Source organism: Mus pahari, chromosome 7, assembly GCF_900095145.1.
Source record: "Mus pahari chromosome 7, PAHARI_EIJ_v1.1, whole genome shotgun sequence".
Classification (NCBI taxonomy): Eukaryota; Metazoa; Chordata; class Mammalia; order Rodentia; family Muridae; genus Mus; species Mus pahari.
Window position 1 is genome coordinate 65,589,036 of NC_034596.1, and position 21,460 is coordinate 65,610,495.

General features: G+C 45.0%; 1 protein-coding gene across 1 annotated transcript in view; it reads right to left on the minus strand.

The window, feature by feature from the left end:
* Positions 1–21,460, minus strand: part of Nin (ninein) — a 105,731-nt gene that overhangs the window by 77,494 nt on the left and 6,777 nt on the right. The window contains exons 2-3 of the mRNA XM_029540541.1: positions 20,214–20,417; positions 7,160–7,241 (exon numbers count right to left, since the gene is read on the minus strand). Coding sequence (XP_029396401.1) covers positions 7,160–7,241; positions 20,214–20,396 — 265 coding nt within the window. The 5' untranslated portion in view covers positions 20,397–20,417. The remainder of the gene's footprint in view (positions 1–7,159; positions 7,242–20,213; positions 20,418–21,460) is intronic.

Consider the following 21,460-nt stretch of genomic DNA (forward strand, 5'->3'; position numbering starts at 1 on the left):
CAAGCTAGACAGACAGACAGACGGGCAGGCAGATGTGGGGGTGGCAATGCCCTGGGCTGACTGGACCAGTTCTGTTGTCTATTTCCGATTTAGAGGAGTCAGGAATCAGTGGACAGGAAAAGGTCTGAACCAGGAACAATGGCAGTGTGTCCCAGCCTTTGCTGGGAGGGCTGACTGGCTGACCCGTGAGGCTATGCCGCATTTGCCATCACTTTGTGGGTCACATTCCCCCCCGACTGAACCCTCAAGACTCAGCTCAAAGCATCACCTTCAAGGGACTTCTTGGGCACAGCCTTTCACGGTGCCTTTTCTCCTATGCTGTACGTGACTCATACTGTCTGCAGCTTCTAATTTAATTTTTTTTAAAAAAGAGATTTATTTATTATGTATACGGCGTTCCTCCTGCATGTATGCCTGCAGGCCAGAAGAGGGCACCAAATCTCACTATAGATGGTTGTGAGCCACCATGTGGTTGCTGGGAATTGAACTCAGGACCTCTGGAAGAGCAGCCAGTGCTCTTAACTGCTGAGCCATCCCTCCAGCCCCCAGCTTCTAATTTAATAATGGCCACAGTCACATTTTTCTAAAACCACCTTTGCACGTTAGAATTTCCTATCCATTTTCAACTGTACTTTCTAGAGCATCCATCGGGACTTCATCGGGAAAACATAGGCCAAATGGACCTGGAGCAGGTTACTCCATCAGGGTCTTGAGGTTAGGAGTCCTAAACCTCACGAAGGCTTCCTTTCCTCCTTAACGATGCCATGGAGCAAGGTCATGGTCGTGTGTAGCAGCTCCGTCACAAGAGCTCCACCCTGTCCTCTAGCCCACCAGAAACAGGAGTGTGAGGACTCTCTATGATTCTGTCACTGTACCCAGGCTGCTGTGGAGCCGGTGACAGCCCAAAGCCACGAGAGTAAGACGATGTGCCCAGCAGTGGGCACCTGGAGGAGCGGAGCCAGGAAGTGTCCCAACCTTCAAAACACAGCGGATTTCCTCAGTCTTGTTTCTTCTAACATGTCAGACTAGTGGCGAATGTACAGAAACCGGAGCTGACCTGAGCTGGATCTCGCCATAACGGTCTCTCCCCTGTTAGCTGCTGTGAGAGAGATGAACAAACCTCCAAGATTCTCATGTCCTTTGTGTTCCCTGGGTGGGAGCATTTCTTACACACTCACTGCAACTGAAATAAAATACACTAGTCCCAAGCACACTACTTCATTGTGATTCTCAGCACCCTATTTACTAACTTTAAGTAGCACGAGTATTTGTAGAACACCACACAGCTTTTGACAAGGTTGCCTTTTATTTTTAGTAAAATTTTCCTAACAAACCCTCTATGGCATTTTAATAACTGCTTAGCCTCTAATTACACACATAAGCCACAATTTGCCTACTGACACACTGCCAACATTTTTTACTCCGCTACATACACACACACACACAGGATCCAAAGTGAGCATTCTTCCTTCTATGCACATGATCATTTACACTATATAAAATCTCAGAGAGACACGCACTGATCCGCCAAGAGCATCATTACAGCTCACGGCAAAGGTGTGAACATTTTACCTGACCACCAGCAGGCACGGGTGCTTCCAATTTTATGACTTGCAAATACCTGCTTTTTTTTTTTCCCCATTTAAGTCAGGATCTCACTTTATAGGCCAGGTTGACCTTGAACTTGTGACCCTGACCACGCCACCCCCACCCCCCCACACACACATGCTGAGATTACAGGTGTGCACCACCACGTGCAGATATAGTTAACATTCTAATTCACACTTGTATGGTTGATTTTGGTGATGGTGATCTGGAGAAAACTTCTGGTCCTTGCAATCCTCCTGCTACTAACATCAGAAGAAAAGTGCTTATGTTTTATCTTGGCCAAAGCGAAGATGCAGGCAAGCTTCTTTAGGTATATGTGCTAAAGACCAAGTACAGACAGCGGGCCGGACTCCAGAGCTTGGCTCAATACCTCTGCATGCTGTAAATCAGGATCTAGCCCAGTGTCCAAGGAACTCGCCCTGCTGCATGCTTGATAAATGAAGGAAAGGGCAAGGTTTTTACATGTATGGCTTTCTGAACATATAAGGAAAACAACTACAGTTAACGGGGATGGGACAGCCCACGAATTCAAGTTCTGGGACAGAAAACCCCACCTGCCAGAAACAATACCTCTTCCTGTTTCCCGAGCTGAGCTGGCTTTTCTAAACAGCTCTCCCGGCCATCAACAGAGGAAGGGCATTCGCAGTGGGCCTCTTGCATGACGCTAACATTCACTCCACAACAGAAACCCGGGGCAAGGTGTATCCAAGGAAGCCAACATCTCTAGAGCATGTTGGCACCATGCCCTGCAGCACCTACACCACAAAACCACGGTGATCCACTGCCATTACAAACTGGATCAATAGTTAGTAAGTTGTTGCCCCTCTCTGATCCCAGAAACAGCTTAAAAATTAAATAGCACACACAGCTATGAGGGAGTGGGCCACTGTCACAGTTCATTAGGGTGGAAGCTACAAAGGACATCCAACCATCCCCAGCCCATTGTCCTGTCCTTATCTAAATTTCACTGTGTCTCTACTGTTACTGCTTTTTACAGGAAAAACTCTTACAAGTCTCAGAATTTCAAAAGCCGGTGTTATAAAGATGCTAAAAATAGTGCAAGAGAAGTTATAAAGGGCAGAACCCAAGACTAGGATGTAAAAATAATGACTTAATTCCGTATCCTCGCAAATCCCCTTAGAGCTTTGCTTTGTATTATTATTTATGTACAACTGCCTTTTATTAGAAGCCTAAGAGGGCATGGAATACAGTGAGCATCTGTCCTTCAGAGAACTTTACAGTGAGGCTAGTTAACACATTTCTGTTAGGTACAACCTTACAGAATGAGAACGCTAGTGTTTGTTGTGGCTTTTCCTATAGTTTTAAATAATGCCACTGGGGCATGAGGAGACAACACAAGCAAACTTGGGGGCTGAAAGGGTTCCAACCATTTTTAGATGTCAGCTGGCCAAAGACCATAAAGGAGAGATGTATGAGGTCACACCACTAAAGAGGCAGAACCAGTGGGGGTTTTTTGGCTTTAGGCTCTTCCCATCCTATCAAGAAGATTTTTTGAGACTGTAGCTTGGTCAAAAATGGTTTTGCAATAATGGTTGGTTGGGTTGTCAACTTGAGTGGATTAGGAAGTGTCTGTAGCTGATAAAAACACACTTGTGTGTCTATGGGAGCATTTCTGGAGAAGATGAACATGTGAGAGAGTGATGGGGAGTGGACCTCACCCTTGAGGTGGGCTGTGCAGTCCTTCAAGGGCAGCCAGGATTAAGATGTCCAGGGAAAGGGCTGAGACTCCATGTGATACCAGCTTGCCTTCTTTGTGAACGAGTGGGTCTATGGCTGTTGCTGCTCTCCCCTGTAGGCTTCAGAAGCCAGTATGTTTGGCCTATCAAGAGGGACCCAGTACCAGTGACTCCAGGAATGAGTACTTGTGAGTTTTCAGTGCTAACTGGGGACTGCTGGGATCTCTGGTTCTTGCCTTTCTAACACACAGACAACCATTGTTGGGATGTCCATCGTGTAAGCCAATCCAGAGAACTCCGTTTTATAAGCAGTATATCTATCTGCACATGTATATACACATTCCTTTGGTCCTGTTCCTTTAGAGCGCCTGCCTAATACAGATAGAGGATGTTTTGTCTTATAGAAACCATACTGTTACCACTTCATGATGCTCTGGATTCCTCACACTATATCCTATAGCCCTGTCTTGTTAGTTACCTTTCTGGTTTTACCTTTTCTCTCGAAACCTGCTAGGACTTCAAGAAGCATGGCGAACATATCACAGTATAGGTCCATGTGGTGAGAAAGGAATTACGTTCTGAGCATCCCAATGATGCAAGGACACAGACAACTCTGTCACCAACTGTCAGGCATAACCTGCTGCAGTTCACTCCCTCTTGTCACCTAGAACACCTCGGCAGACTCTGAAACAGGCTGCACAGACTGGGGACCAGCCCATCCATCAGAAGGCTAAAAGTCTTTAAACGAGGGCCTGGAGAGACAGCTCAGCAGTTAAGAGCACTTACTGCTCCTTCAGAGAACTGGATTTTGTTGTCAGCACCCACATGGTAGCTCAGAATAGCCTGTAACTCTAATTCTTGGGGATCAGATGCCTTCTTCTGGTGTCTTTGGACACTTGCACATACACATAAGCTAAAAATAAATAAATCTTTTTAAAAATACTTAAAACTAGGTTCTATACATGTGCTGGAGACAAAGTATTAATGCCTTCCCCTGTAATCTATTCATGTGACTGCCCTGGTCCTGCTTTATGCCCCCATTTGGCTTTTTATAAAATGGCAGAGCGCTCTCCAGCCCTACACGCTGCAGAGTCTATCATTTGAGGATGGTTATTATCATGAAGCTACAGAGAGGTAGAGCTGAACTCAGTTTGCTACACGGTGCTTCGGTCCCCTTCTGTCTCTGCACACACAAACCAGTCGGTCTGAGTGGGTAGAAGAATGAGCTTTAGAGTGAGTGGGTGCATGTTTTGGTGGGAAAAAAATGGCTTGATAGCCATAAGCAACTGGAGGGACCAGGGAGACAGAGGCCGACGACAGACAAAGCTGGGAGTCTGGGAGTCTGGGCCATGCTGCCTGCTTCCCAGTGGATAAAATACTCAAGGCAGTGGTTCCATTCTGGATTTGTATCCTCTTAAGACCAGGGTTAGCAGCATCAATGACACACAGGCTGAAATACTGTCCTGTCCATAGGGATCTTGCTGCTGCTTGATACTGGTTAAGGGACGGTTCTGGAACATGATGAAATGATGATGCCTCTGGGTATAGCCCTGGAAGACCGGTCCAAATGGCAGCCTCTGCCTGCACAGGAGCATGGCCCACATGCAGCAGTGAAACCCACCATCTGCAGCTAGCTTTGTCAGCCTGGCGTCCTGGCATCTTGGCGTCCTGGCAGACCTGAGCTCATCTTTTCCAATTGCTGGTCTCCAACCCTGTACAACCCCACGGGCAGCTGCCACACGTGTGGTTCCCACAAACCTGTATTTCTATGGTGACAGATTTCTGTCAGACGATAGTATGTGTTTTTGGGAAAGGACGGTGAGAGTGTCATGCAGAGTAATGTCAAGGCTGCCCCTTCCCAGGGCACTTGAAAGCACAGGAAGATGACAGAAGTATGTTTAAACTGCCTGTGCTCATAGTAGCCAAAATTTACCACTCTATCCAGGGTCCCCCGATCTTGTATAATTGCTCTCAAGATGACAAACTTTTAAAAAAGCAAAATTGTCAATAAAATGTGAGATCCCAAAAGTAACAAACATCCTTGTTCCCACGGTAGTAACCTATGGACATTCTGTCATTAGCCTAGAAAAGTCTGAAGCATAAAAGCACCTCCCCCAGGCTCAATAAGGAGCTACCAGAAAGCTGTGTCAAGTCTTGGGCCCACAAACAGCCTTACTAATTGTACTGAATGGTTTTGGGTGTCCACTTGACACAGGCTGAAGTTATCACAGAGAAAGGAGCTTCAGTTGGGGAAATGCCCCCATGAGATCCAACTGTGGGGCATTTTCTCAATTAGTGACCAAGGAGGGAGGGCCCCTTGTGCGTGGTGCCATCCCTGGGCTGGCAGTCTTGGGTTCTATAAGAAAGCAGGCTGAGCAAGCCAGGGGAAGGAAGCCAGTAAGTAACATCCCTCCATGACCTCTGCATCAGCTCCTGCTTCCTGACCTGCTTGAGTTCCAGTCCTGACTTCATTTGGTGATAAGTAGCAATGTGGAAGTGTAAGCTGAACAAACCCTTTCCTCCCCAATTTGCTTCTTGGTCATGATGTTTGTGCAGGAATAGAAACCCTGACTAAGACACTAATGGTAGATACCATTAGCAAAAGAAGGGGGAGACTTAAGCCAGAACCCAAAACATTATTAAAGGTAAGGCCCAGACACATGACCCAAATCTGGAACACTTTACAAAGTCTAGTGGAGATCTAGACCACCAGTGAAGATAAGAAATGAGTTCCCATCTGTGTTCTGTGTAAATGGGTCACACCGAAGAACTCCACGAAACGCCAACACTTCTGTTCACTTTCTTTTTAAAAAAAAAATAGATTTATTGAGGGGAATGGGTAGGAAAGCTCCCATTATATTACAAGAGACAGAAGTTACAGAACCCTCAAAATTTCCTGATGCCTCTTTGCAGTCAGCCCTTGTTCCTAGCCCATGTCAATCAAATGACTTCATAATTTTCTATACTTAAATACAGGTTTCTACACCAGTCCTGACTCCAGAACTTCCCTCAGATATTTATCATAGTTCTGACTTTAAGACATACAAACACCAAGGCCAGGCTTGATCACACTTAGATTAGGATATATGTTATTACCAAAACCATTTTAGAATATATCTGGCAGCACTTTCCTCTTCTGAGATATGTAACTGTATAGCTTATACTATATAGCACTTTCTTTCAAAACAAACCAGTGAGATACAGCTTAATCCTTCTCTCATGACAGTTACCTCATATTTACTAATGCTAAGTGTTCCAGGACCCTAGACACCTGAGAGTGAGGGAGGGGTCATGCAGAAGTCACCACAGTGTCATGCAGTCGTGTCTACAAGTAAAGGGTTTCCCATTCACTGACACCACACAGAATTCCCTCTTGTTGGCCACATTTCTTTTTTCAGGAAAACCTCCCCCAGACCAAATGCCACACAGACACAGGAAGCAAGGCTGGAAGAGCTGCCATCAATCACTCATTCCTATGAATCATTCCTATGCCATCAATCCTTACAGAGGAATAATCCAATGATTTCTTCCACAATGTGCTGCTGTGGTAAAGAAGCCTCATTTAAGACTCACTGCTGTTCAACAGCTACAAGTCTCTTGTGATGGTATCAAGAGAGAAGTCTCTCTATGGAGAACAGACATCCCAAATCCTCCACAGGCACACTTCATGCACCTCACATTTTTCTCTAGGAAACTTTTCATACGTTTTGGAGGGAAGAGGGAAGGGCCGGGGATTGAACTCGGGGCCTTGTGCATGTCAGGCAAACACTCTACCACTGAGCTACACGCCCAGCCCTTCCCTTGATACAGTTTTAAGGTGGAATATAAAGTAGAAGAAATGGTAGTGTTCTTACCTGACTCCTCAAAGTGCTCCTCACTGGATAGAGTTCTAGACAAGATAAGTATTAGTGCTTCTTTAAATTGGTCAAAATGTACCTAAGAAGCAATAAAAAAAAAAAAAGTACATTTAAAAGCATGTTCCACAGCCCTAAGAAGGCAACCCCATCTGCAGGGCGTGTACACTGTTCGCTCCCACCCTTGAGAAGTTATCACTCATGTTTGTTCTCCTCCTTCATCTTTCCAGAGCTCTGAAGGAAAAACAGGCTGTTCCTGGCTCACACTGGGCACCATGGACACACTGGTGTTTATACAAATACAAGTATCTATTTAGCTTTCTAGGAGAAAAGCTGGCTGGCAACCCCCTGTAAACTCACGAGATACACTGTGAATTCTTCCTTCTAACTTTTAAACAAGATCAAAAGAGAAAGACATTAGGTTGGACTTTAGTAGACAACCCATGGATGCTTTGATCTCTCAGGACCGTCTAGAAGGGAGTCAGCTCTTTCAAGGAAAACTTTAATATGGTTGTGCCTGGGGCAAGTATATTTATATTAATATTTATTTTAATATTTATCTCCCAGGTCACTGTGAGTATAGAAAAAAAAATCAGCGGCAAACACACAGAACACAAGAAGCCTGAGCAACACATCCACCATATCCACCGGTTCATAAAACATAATTGCCTTGACTAGCTCGGGCAATCCAGTCTGACTCGCAGAAACACTCATCAGCAGCCCTTACAAGGATAAAAGTTGTTCCTCTTCACCTTTCTGTGACCTCAGCCTAGGATAGCAGGGAGAAATCGCATTTCCAGCCAACATAATTCTAGTTTGATTGTGTGGCACTGATGTTCCTGGACAGAGGTTTCAATTATAAATGATAAATTTAAAAAAAAAAAAACACTCCCAAATTAAAATAGGAAAATTGACAAAGCATATTAGTCACCTTATTATTGGGAAAATGTTCTATCTGCACAAATCAAACAAAGCAGAGGTGTCCTTCTTGAGAATGATGTCATAAGACTGAAGAATGAGCCAGGCATAGTGGTTACAGCCTGAAATTCCAACTACCAAAGAGCTAAGGCACCAGAGTCACAAATGTGCAGCTTGCCAGAGTGACAGAGTAAGTTCTAGGCCAGCCCGTCAAAATCAAATAAATAAAAAATTAAAAATGGGCTTGTGATGTAGCCCAGTGATAGCACACTGTCCTACTACGTTCAAGGCCTTAGGATCAATTTCCTAATACAAAACAAACAAACAAACAAAACACACACACACACACACACACACACACACACACACACACACACGACAGACTTGGCTTTAATTACAGCAGTTCAGAGGCAGAGGCAGGTGGATCCCTTGAGTTTAAGACCAGCCTGGTTTACAGAGCAAGTTCTAGCACAGTGAGCGAGAGCCACACAGAAACCCTGTCTTAGGGGAGAAAAAACCTCAAAGCAAACAAAACTGTATTTAGTTAATACTTTTGCACAGTCTTCCAAAGCAGATGTGAACTCTACTAAACTAACTTTGATTCATTACTAAATTAACTTTGATTCATTAAAATTTGCCCCAAACTATATTCCTTTTAGATATTTTAAAATTTTTTGTTTGTTTTTTGTTTTTTGTTTTTTGTTTTTGAGACAGGGTTTCTCTGTATATCCCTGGCTGTCCTGGAACTCACTCTGTAGACCAGGCTGGCCTTGAACTCAGAAATCCGCCTGCCTCTGCCTCCCAAGTGCTGGGATTAAAGGCGTGTGCCACCACCACCTGGCTGTTTGTTTGTTTGGGTTTGTTTTTTTTTTTTTTTTTTTTTTGGATTTTAAAGTTTTTAATTTACTTATATATGTGAATGTGTGTGTGCCTGCTTGTTTGTATGTGCATGCAGGTGCCCATCCTGGCCAGAAGAGGGCACTGGGTGTCCTGGAACTGGAGTTACATGTGGCTGTACACTATGTGGTATGGGTGCTGCGAACCAGACCCAGATCCTCTGCAGGGCACTGACTGCTCTAAATCATTGAGCCATCACTTCAGCCCCCATAGTCCTTTTAGATCATGTGGGCTTTACTTAATTTTCTAATTGCTGTTAAACAGTATAACTTGATGTATATATGTCTATGTCTATGTCTATGTCTATGTCTATGTCTATGTCTATGTTGAGAAGAGCTAGGGTTTACCCTCTTGGAAAATTTCCTGTAATTTTTGAAATCAACAATCTAGAAAAAACCTTGAACAGAAGTCTGCCCAGGAAGGCAGAACATCTGCTAAGGCAACAGGATGATCCATGAAATAGTTAAACACAACTGCAGGAACATACGTTGTGCTAATTAGAAGTTTGTGCCTGACCAACCACCTTAAAAACCTTAGGAAGAAGAAAGGACACCGTCCTGGACTTCAGAAATAGGCTCAGGTAGGCCTAGTGCCACCCAGGTAAACTGGAGTTCACGTGGCAGAGGCCACTTACCCCACCAGCCACTTCACAGCACCACACATCTGGGAGCTCGCCCAGCTGACAGGTGTCTCTTGAGTTCAAACACCATTCCTCCTCTTCAGGACAGGCAGCAGAGCGGCTGGAAAGGTGCACCCAGACTCCGAAGGCCACTGTGACCTGGCTGGCTTGCCTAACTGCCCCGAGCTTTTGTCTGCTGATCTTCAACAATTGGGGCTGTCTAGTGGATAGCCTGTATGCTTCCTTTGATAGGTATGGATTGAGCATCAGCTATGTGCCAGACACTAAGCCCTGGTGACACAGCAGAGATGAGAGTGACACGAGCCACGGTCTTCATGAAACCCAAATTCATGGGGAACATCTTTTTTTTTTTTTTTTTAAAGCTTTATTTATTTATTTGTTATATGTAAGTACACTGTAGCTGTCTTCAGACACTCCAGAAGAGTGAGTCAGATCTCGTTACAGATGGTTGTGAGCCACCATGTGGTTGCCGGGATTTGAACTCAGGACCTTCGGAAGAGCTGTCAGGTGCTCTTACCCGCTGAGCCATCTCACCAGCCCCATAGGGAACATCTTAAGGTGTATGGCAGGCACTGTGCTAAGAGCACTGCATACCTTATGATTCCATAACACCCTTCCCTAGGGAGGTAAAATGGAAGTTATGTAAAATATCTAGAACACTCTAGGACTTATTAGGCACGCACAAGTGGTAGTTAATATTAACATGAATAACCCTGGGTTGGCTGTTACCAACACAGAGAAATAGGGCCATATTTTGAAGCACAGCAGTGACCATGGGAGAGACATAGTCAAGTTCCAGTAGGGTAGGGTAGCAGTTGGGAGAGCCTGGGGCCAGTCTACTGTGGGGTTGCTCAGAATCAGAGAAACTGAGCTGGTCTGTTGTACATGGAGCCCCCTAATTCTGAGCTTCCCTGACTTGAGTTATTCACAGAGGGGTTCCCCCCCCCCAGTGAAGCCTCTCTCCCCCTTCCTTCAGTGATAAGCTAAACAGGGGGCCTCATTTGAAAGGAAGGCATTCGTCCTGAGAAATTCAAGCTTTTTTAGACTTGACTCTGCAGGTCTCTGTAGGGGTTCTAAAGGTCTGTGTTTTGATAGTCATAGATGAGAGTCTTTCTGCAATCTGGGCGTGGTGGTGCCTGCCTGTAATCACAACACTTGGGAGGTGGAGGAGGTAGAGATGGGAGGATTGAGAGTTTAAGGCCAGCCTTAAACAACACAGTAAGATCCAGGTCAGCCAGAGTTATATGAGACTCTGCCTTTAAAAGGAATAGAGGAGGGGGGAAAAAAAGCCTTCAGTGTTGAGTTTGGTCTTGACTAATCCAGTTCAGTATATAGAAGTCACCCTGGGGTCTATAAACCTCCCCTGACACAAGGTACAGGCATGTATAACCTGGAATTATTTCCAATCAACATTAATGGCTTTCTATGTGGCTGCAATCCCCTTGACTAAGATGTAACAAGCAGCAGCCTTTGGGATGGTAGGTCCCTCATCTCAAAGCCTTGATTATCTGATTAGCTAGCATATGGCAGACAATGAGCGAACCAATGGGGGAGACCGTGTGGCTACATACAGCTTAAGGCACTTCTGCCAGGATGCAGGCTAGATGGGACCAGTGCAGGAGTTGTTCCCAACCGTTGTGACTGTTTTAGGATGTACTTATGTTGTATGTGCGTTTCACCCACATGTGTGCTTGGTGCCTTAGGAAGTCAGGAGAGAGTCTGGGCCCCACACAACTGGGGTTATGGATGGTTTGTTTGCCACCGTTCTCTCTGCAAGAACGCAAGTGTTCTTAACTACTAAGACATCTCTCCAGTATCACCTTGCATGCATGAGCACGTACATGTGTGCGGGCACACACACAGAACACACACACTATATTTTTATAGTTATTAAGACAGCATCACATTAACTGGTCTCCAGCTTACAAAGATCTGCCAGCCTTGCCCTCTAGAGTCCCGGGATTAAAAGTTCTCCATCCCATCGCTACTTTCACACAAAGGTTAAAGTAGTGATGCAATCTACACACAGCCCAGACACAGCCAGCAAAAGACAGAAACCCACACAGTAAGGACAAAAAGCAACTTCACACACAAATAATAGATGACTCTTTTATTTAAAAAAATTTTTAATAATTCTATGTAACCTAGTTTTAAAAGATGAAATATATGCACTCAAAAACTAACAGGCTGGGGTTGTTTAGTTTGGGGCATAGATGTAGACGCTGCTAAATGAAGCCTGACATATCCCTTTTCTACTATATTGAAAAAGCTAATAGGCTAAAAATGATTTAGTAAGTCTAATTATGTGTAATATACTCTTTGATCAAATAAATTTTTTTTTGACTGTCTAACGGTTAATCTCTTCTTCCCCTTGTGTATCAGTTCACGGGGTAAAGGATTTAGTTATTGGAAATGTTATTCATGTATGTCTCAGATAATCGAAGATTAAGTGAAATCCTCTTGAAGGTTTTCTCATAGACTGCTTGTCTTTGGACTTTACAGTACCCATTCTGAGAGGCCACCTTTAAGTTTCGAAGATAAAGCTTGTTGAGAGAAGCTCCTTGCGGGGTTACCTGGGGACCCAAGCCCTCTGATGTAGCTCGACCAGAACCAGCCATTCTGCCAGACTCAGGCCCACTTCACTCATGACCTGACCTCTCAAGAGAGCCCCACCGAGCCAAGAGAAGAAGCCTTGGGCTTCATGGTGAGCCACCAGGTAGTTCCTGTGCAGCAGATGTAAGGCCACAGCAGGCAGAGAACTCGAACTCAAGACACCTGACCCCCTGCTCTCAAGGAGTTTATCAGATCCACTCTAGGGAGCAGGAGGATGGAATGTGGAAGGGAGGGGCAGCGAGAGGTAGAATCTGGTGAATGCCTGGAAAGAGACAAAGCAAGCCGGCAGGGGCCCCTGACCGTTGGAGTGTCCTACTTGGCCAGTGCGAAGGAAGATAGGGCCTGGCTTGTGATCTTGCCTTCTCAAAGAAGGCAGAGTTAAAGGCTTCCATAAAATGGGAAAACTGAGTGGGAACAGTCTCATTTTAGCACATAAAGCATCTATGATTGTTAAGTCAGAGGTTCTTCATGGTCTAATGTCACCTATCCAAGCCGGCCCCTTCCTTCCAAGAAACCTCAGACAGCAGTTGGCAGCTGAGCTAAACAATTAGCGCAGCTTCAAGCTCGTTTCTATCTTTATTTCCTTCATGCAAGGGCATGCAAACCTGGGGCCCCGGGATTTTAACAGCAGTAAATGCCACATCTTTGATTCAAGGAGCCGGTTCTCTAGTTCTCTAAGGAAGGTAGGTGATTGCATTTTTTTTTTCCCTCATCAATGCTCATGAATACTGATGTGGTAAAAAGCCCCTCAGGGTTCAACCCAGACCCAAAATGCTGGTAAATGGCCCCTATTGTTAGGAATCACATTAAAAGCAAGCTCACCACGCTCAGTAACTAAGAAGATTCAGCACCTCTTTTCCCCCCAAGGGAGCTTTACTATTGTAGTATGACAACACACACACACACACACACACACACACACACACACACACACACACACATATACAAGGCAAGTCAGTCTTACAAGGTCATGAGCTTCCAGGGTGCGGGGGCCCTGACTGGTAGTACTTCCCCATTTGAATAAGGATCGCCGCCGCTCATTTAATAAGCGTCTCTCTATCTATGCCTCAAAGGGCAGTTTGCAGCATTGCAGAAATTACATGCCTGACTAAAAACACACATGACATTTAAACTAAATTAATAGGAAGGCCAGCCAAGTCCCAGTCTCCTCTCTCTCTCTCTCTCTCTCTCTCTCTCTCTCTCTCTCTCTCTCTCTCTCATGTGTCACCACCTCTTGACAGATCTTACCTCATCACGATCCCTTGCCACATTCTGTAAGGATGCTGCTTTAGGGAAACAATGTGCCCTTCTGGAAGAAGAGATGAGGGTAAAGCACTACCCAAGGCCTGGATGCTAGCTCAGCACAGTGGTGATGATGTGAGTAGAATCAAGAATCTAACACTGCACAGCCACCTTGTACAGTCACGGACATCAAATGCGTATCGTTTCCACGATGCACAGGTAACATTCAAACAGACCTAAACTTCGAGCATCCAAACCAGTGTGTAACAAGACAAAGCCCTATGGAGCTGGCATTAAACTTAGTTGGTTTGCATCCGCTAACCCAAAAGGAAATCAGAGACAAACTTCAGGGCATTGTTAACTGAGATGGGTATAGAAAATGGTCTCTGCAGGCGAGGAGAAACCTCACAGGCTAGCAAACAGGTTGGGTTTTGCCCCAAAAGACCAGGATGTGGAATGTCTTAATCTAAATGTAAAAGGCACACAATCCATGCATTTTATTTATAAGCTGAAAGTCTAGACTGAGCAAGTTTTGGAGCTATTCTCATACCCCAGCCATAGGTCCCTTGTCACTTGCTGTTTCTCCTGGTCACGTGCTCATGGTCCATCTCCTCTCATGGTGGTTTCCCCCTCCTCCCTGTCCTGTCCTGTCTTCTCCCTCTTCTCTGTCCCTGCAACCTCCAGCCAGGTAACTAAAAACCTGCCTACATCCTGCTACCCAACCGCAGGCTTTACCCTTTCACTGATACGCATGGGGATCTCTTCCTTGAGGGGAAAACCAGATCTTGGGGGTCAGCATTTGAATATAAGCATCAGCAGACCAATCTCCTACAATGGGGAAGTCGTTATTTATCAAAGAGCCATTTGTGTAGAGGGGGAACACTCAGCCAGGCCCTTCTCTCTGGCTCTCTTTAAGGTCTTTGGTGTCCACACTCACAGTCAGCACCCATCAAGCCTTGTAAGGAAGCTCAATCGCTTCCCGTTCTGCAGATGAAGAAAGCGAGGCTTGGAGTATTTGAGATGATAGAGTCGAAAAGTGACAGGAGTCAGTATTTGAATTGAGGCCTGACATCAGGAACTGTACTATGATAGTACATTGTCCATATGTACTTGTGGCAGTAGTAGTGGTGGGGGCAGTGATGTTTAGAGGGAATGAGAAGGAATGAGATTCACTTTTGCATAGCTAGTATAGAAGACACTGTGGACACATGCACTTAAATGCAAGGGCTGGGGACTCTAGCATCCCATGCTGGCACTGCCTCAAACGAGTCATCCGACCTTGAACAAGCCTTACGAGGTAGTAGGATTCTTTGTCACACAGATGAGCCCTGGTGACTAATACCTGTGATGGACACTGAAGGACATGAAATACCCTGGGCAGACATGAAGCCACCCATAAAGAGTATCAGAGAATATTGACAAATTTTCCTGAGCCTTCCTGACTACATCTTCTCTGGCTGAGAAATCAGGCATTGTTTAAATAATTCGGTCAGATGAGAATGGCCACCCACAACTTGCCCTACTTGCTTTTCCAGGGTCCAAGGTCACCCCTTTACCTCCACTTCCTATCACACTAAATACTCTGAGACTTAAGGAGTCACAGACTTAGAAATGGGAGTTTATGTTGTAGCGAGTTTGACATTAAATCCTCAGTGTAGAATTGGTGGGACATAGGCATGGTGGAGTCTGAAGCAACCCCAAAGGAGAACCTTGTAGAGGAAAAGGGCAATCTACCCAGAGTCACAGAAGCAGCACAAATAACGGTCCTGACTACTGTGGGTTACACAGGAGACAGAGCAGGCTCCCCAACCTCCCTGGGGGAAAGAGAGGACTCAGCTCGGTGAAATCCACAGGAGTGTGATTGCGCATGGTTATAAATAGGCAGGAGCTGATGATCAAGTGTAATTGCATACACTCAGAATGAGTCCAAATAACCACCGCCAGAAATTCTTTCTTGATGTCAGATTTACTCTTCAAGTAGCTAAGTGTGTGTAAGAGAAAGAAACCATAAGAAGCTTTTAATGACTTGGAAACAAAGACAAATAAATCTACCATTCCAACTTAACAGTGGCATTCCTGAGAGAGCCCCGAGCACCTTGAAATGAACAGTTAAGGGAGACAAATTATGTTTATATGGCTATCAAATTTTAATATTTTCTCTCTTTGGGGGGGGAGGGGCTGTTTCCAGATCGGGTTTCTCTGTGTAGCCCTGGCTGTCCTGAAACTCACTCTGTAGACCAGGCTGGCCTCGAACTCAGATCTGCCTGCCTCTGCCTCCCAAGTGCTGGGATTAAAGGTGCGCACCATCACACCTGGCTTACAAGGTCAGGTACCTGTGGGACAGTGGAGTTCTTCTTGTTTTCCTTCGAACAGGTATGCAAAGAGCATGGGCTATTTTAGATTTTTATCAAGGAACGCAGTGATAGAAACCTTCAAAACTCCAGGAAACTGTCTTGTCTCAAAGTTGTCATATCGGATAAGGAAAGGAAATGCATTGTATAACATGAATGTGGCCTGAAGGATTCCAGACAGATCAACTAAATCTAAGCTATCTAAACTGAATTGAAGTTACCTATCAAACCAGAGCAAGCTATCTCCCTTTTATCCTAATTGCTGATAAAGGAGAAAGAGGCTCAAGGGAACACCCATCATAATGGGAGCTGGAGATGGCTCAGCACTTGAGAGCACTGACTGCTCTTCTGGAGGTCCTGAGTTCAATTCCCAGCAGCCACATGGTGGGTCACAACCATCTGTAATGGGATCTGATGCCCTCTTCTGTATATGCAGATGGAGCACTCTTTTATACATAAAATAAATAAGTAAATAAATCTTAAAATTAAAAAAGTGTCATAATGAAACCCACTGCTTTATATGCTGATTTTTAAATGATACAAATAAAAAATAAGGCTACAAATAACAGGAAGCATCTAATATCAGGTTACTGGCTTGGTAAAAGCTCAGCCCAGCAAAGAGCTAACATGGCATCCTGCCCTACGTGAACACAGCAGTCAGTCCCTTTACCAGTTACCCACCAGGTATGTCACCCAACCAGCCGACAATGCTTCCATAACTCGGAGGCCCTATGGTGAGGCTTCATATGTGTGTAGCCAATGACATGGACTGGACACACGTACCTGATCCTTTCCTTTAAATCAAGGATCCTAAAATTGCACCTTTTAAACATATGAACAGTAACCAACAGAATCAGGAAATATCGACTTAAGTCATGAATCCAGACAGATCAACTTAACTCTAACTTGAAGGGAAATGGTCTATCAGAAAATGCATAGAAAATGCACACACACACACATACACATTGATATAATAACAGTTATATTCAATTAAGGTGTTTATTATTCAAAAGGTAAAATTAAGCCGGGTGTGGTGGCGCACGCCTTTAATCCCAGCACTTGGGAGGCAGAGGCAGGTGGATTTCTAAGTTCGAGGCCAGCCTGGTCTACAGAGTGAGTTCCAGGACAGCCAGGACTACACAGAGAAACCCTGTCTCGAAAAAACCAAAAACCAAAAACCAAAAACAAAAAAAAAAAAAAAAAAAAGGTAAAATTAAAGTCAGAAGCATTTAGGAAGATGATGGATCCTAATATATCCAAAAGCCAATTTTATGAACAATACATATATAGTATATAGGAAGTTTTAATAAATTGTATCAGTACAATGAGACTAATTGAATGACTGTCCCATATGACACACAATTATGTTTGATGAATTAATGAATTGATGAATTGTTAAGATTTGTCATGCTAATTTTTCTACTTATTAAATCAAATTTCTAATCCTTATAACCCACCCACCCTCCCTCCACCCTTTAATGGTGATAGTACCAGAGACTGAACTGGGGCCTTACAGATTCCAGATAAGCACTTTACCATCTGAGTTATATCCCCAGTCTTCAACTTTTTCTATAAACTTCTTCTGTTAAGAAGAAAGAGAGTTGACATAAAAAGAAAATCAGCTTGGGACTGGTGATTCTCCATACCAGCAAACAGGAAACAGAGGCAGGAAGAACTTGTGAGTTTGAGGCCAGCCTGGTCTATATAAGCAGTCCTAGGCCAGCCAGGACTACATAGTGAGACCCTATCTCAAAATAAAATAAGCTAACAAAAACCAACAACGACAAAAACTTGCCAAAGATCTGAGTTTAGTCCCCCATGCCTCAAGTGGTGGAAGGAGAGAACCAGTATTCCTCAAACTGTCTGCTGACCCTCACTGCTGTCTCTGTCGCTGTCACTGTCTCTCTCTCTCTCTCTCTCTCTCTCTCTCTCTCTCTCTCTCTCTCTCTCACACACAAACACATACACACACTCACATATTCCCATACATACTAACACACAGAATAAGTAAAATGAAAAAAATTAACTATAGTTGGTAATGATTAACAAAATATTTCAAAAAAGATAATAGAAAAGATTTCTTTTTCTTTTTCTTTGTTTTTTTGTTTTTTTTGTTTGTTTGTTTGGTTGGGTTTTTTTTGTTTTGTTTTTTGAGACAGGGTTTCTCTGTGTAGCCCTGGCTGTCTTGGAACTCACTTTGTAGACCAGGCTGGTCTTGAACTCAGAAATCCGCCTGCCTCTGCCTCCCAAGTGCTGGGATTAAAGGTGTGCACCATCACCGCCCAGCAATAAAAAAGATTTCTAATGCTCCCAACACAAGAAAATGCCAGTCAGCTGACCTCATCACGATGCATGACACACATGTATTGAAATTCCACACATCAGTACGCATAGTTACTATGTGTCATCTAAAATTATGTTAATTTATAACACTTACATCTTAACAATGTATGATCCCTCCTCAGTGTTTCCTGAAGGTGACACAGAATGGCTCCAGGAAACTAAGAGATTTATTGCTTTACAACTGAAAATTATAAACCATGCATGAGACATCTTCACAGAAAGAATATGGCCAATGCAATCAACCGGAGGAGAATAATTCAGTTTCATAAAGATGCAAATTTAACCATAGTGTGTTAATTCATGACAATGCTGTCTCTCAAGACAATCACCAGGAGCCTCCCACATGAAATCAATATGCAGACATCTATTTAACTTTATCACTGGCTCACTAAGTAAATATCACACTGTAGACCACTTAGGTATTCACTATTCAGGCAAATAGCAGGTAAAAAGCAGGCTAATGTGTCAAGACATTAACAAATCAATCGATAACTGTTCCCTGGTCTGGGCTAACATCTGGAGAGCAAATTGTTAGCCAGCTGCAGTGGAGGATCCCCTTGTACTCTGAGAGAGGTTCTCAGGGAGACCATCAGCCCAAGCCTGGCTCCTTGTGCTTTCTGAAGCACTAACAGCAACTATGCCTTCTTCCCAAAGGCCTGCAACCTGAGGACCACGCTGGGAGATGCTACTCTGTTCTCCACTGTGCCCAAAACCCTGGAGCACATGAAATAGATAAATGGTTTGACCTTCCGTATTGCTATTTTTACTATCTTCTGAATGAGTCTTTTTTAGCATTTTCTAGGTACCACAAACATCTAATCTTCCTCAAAGTGATCAAGAGTGGCTCTACTTTTTGCAACAAAATCTACTTCTTTTTCCTGAAGTGTGAACTATTTGGCCCCACATCATGTCAATCCCCCAGTATCATTTTTTCTTCTTTATGTTTCACGGTTAGTGCTATGTCTGCCTCCTTCATGTGACATGCATCTAATACTTCTATGCCTTGGGACACTTGTCCGTTGGTAGGCAGTGGAGAAGGAAGGAGGAGGAGGTGCATCTGGCTAAATCAAAGGAAGCTTNAGGACCTGCTCCCTGGAGTCACAGCACAGGACAAACCTCTGCACTGAGTGTCACAGCACTGGACAAACCTCTGCACTGAGTGTCACAGCACAGGACAAACCTCTGCACTGTCACAGCACAGGACAAACCCCTCTGCACTGAGTGTCACAGCACAGGACAAACACCTCTGCACTGAGTGTCACAGCACAGGACAAACCTCTGCACTGAGTGTCACAGCACAGGACAAACCTCTGTACTGAGTGTCACAATTAGCAGCACAGCTCGGAAGTCCCTCCTCCTTCATTGTGCCTGCCCTAGGGCCAAAAAGGGTGTGAGGGAGCTCTACACAAAGCATTGTAATGGAGGCTACGAATTATGACTGGGAGAACTCAGTCATACTCAGACCGCAACAGACCAACTGTCCTTCTCACTGCTAGGGGCTTGGGACAAGGGGGGACCTCTTTCCTCTTTCTCTTCCTGAGACTTGATCTAGAGGGAAAGCATGACCTTGCCAAATGTGGAAGTTAACCGGTTTTCACACACACTCCCCATGCATCCTTGGGCTATCCTGGAGACAGCCTATGTTTTGTGTCCTTTCCTGTCTTACTTCCTGGATGGAAGGTTCAATCTTCACCTCAAAATGACCCCACAAAAACCAGCTTTTAAAAAAAATCATCCAGAAACCGACTTCTACTTCCTGTGTAGGGCAGCTCTCTTCCCGCCTTTCTTTCTTTTCCATGGAAATTCCATCCACAAAGAACAAGGAAACAGTCAATTTCTCCTGTTACCCATAATGCTCAGTGTACAACTTAATTTCAAGTGCAGACTAAATCAAGCATGCCCTTATCACGAGAGCAAACTACACGCCCCAGGCTAACGGCCAGGTTGCAAGAGACAAGTTGCAACACACCTGTGGCTTGCCACCAACCCCTGTACCCTGACAGAAACGGCACCCCACTTCCAACAAACTCTGTTCTTCCCCAGATCTTACCCTGCCCAAGAGGTTGTCCTGGAGTAGCGTCTGTTGCAGCACGGGGCCCACATCCTCCAAGCACAGCACGTGGCAGAGGTCAGTGAGCTCCTCTTGACCCAGAGACCCAGTTCCCAGGGTGTCAAAACTGTCAAACAGCTCCTTGAGTCGGGCTTCATGCTGGTCCTCCTCCACGTCATCCATCCCATAGCCCACAGCGCTCACCTGTGTGGGACATGAAGGAAGACGGGTTGGGGCAGGTCACTTCTGGACACATGAATCTCCCCCAGCCCTACCTGGACACACACATCTCCCTCCAGTCCCATCAGTCACTTGGAACACTCTGCAGCAAGGCCCTGCCTGGCCAGTGGTACTTGTACACACACCAGCACGAGGGCACAATTGTACTGCTACGATGGTGTAACCTTCCTATCAGGAGGGGTTTAGGCAGTCCTCTTCCTCCTTCATGACAGATCCGTGGGCAAATGGCCTGTCTCACACCTGAAAGGGTTTCTCGCCAATCAGCCTGGGGACTCAGGAAAGCGAAAGTCTCTTCTACCAGCCGGGCAGGTCAGATGAGATAACTATTAGTACTCTGTCACTATGGGGTCAGAGCTGCCAGACAAGTCAGCAAGCTCCCCAGATGCTGGGACCTGAGGTGTGGCCAACTTTCACTTCATTCAGCCAAGGCATTCCACTTCACAGCTACATCTGAGGCACTGGCTGAGCCATCTCCTTATTTACACCCCCCCCCCCCAAGCCTTTGATTCAAAAAGCAACTCAATTAGCTTTGCTGGTGCAATTACACACAGCAGACAGAAAGTAATCCCCCGAGGCTCTCTCTTGTCCCAGGGTGTTCTAGGTAATGCTTAGTTGCCTAGGGAAAGGGCAACACATCACCCACGTTTCCTGAGGAGCCGCTGGCTGTTTTGGGAGAGCTGAAAAGCATCTCTGAACTCCTCCACCGCCAGCAACTCATGCTTCATTCCTGACTGCTCTGTCTTCCATTACTGATTCCCCACCACCCGGAAAACCCGGGTCCCAGCCTTTCACCCTCCCTAGGATCAGTAAAAACCTGACGTCACCAAAGGCTTTCCGTCATCTTTTGCTAAAAATAAAACCACACAAATCCAGGTGTTTTACTTCAAGGATAAGATGTTCACAGGCTGGGTGTGGTGGCACACGCCTTTAATCCCAGCACTTGGGAGGCAGAGGCAGGCGGATTTCTGAGTTCAAGGCCAGCCTGGTCTACAGAGTGAGTTCCAGGA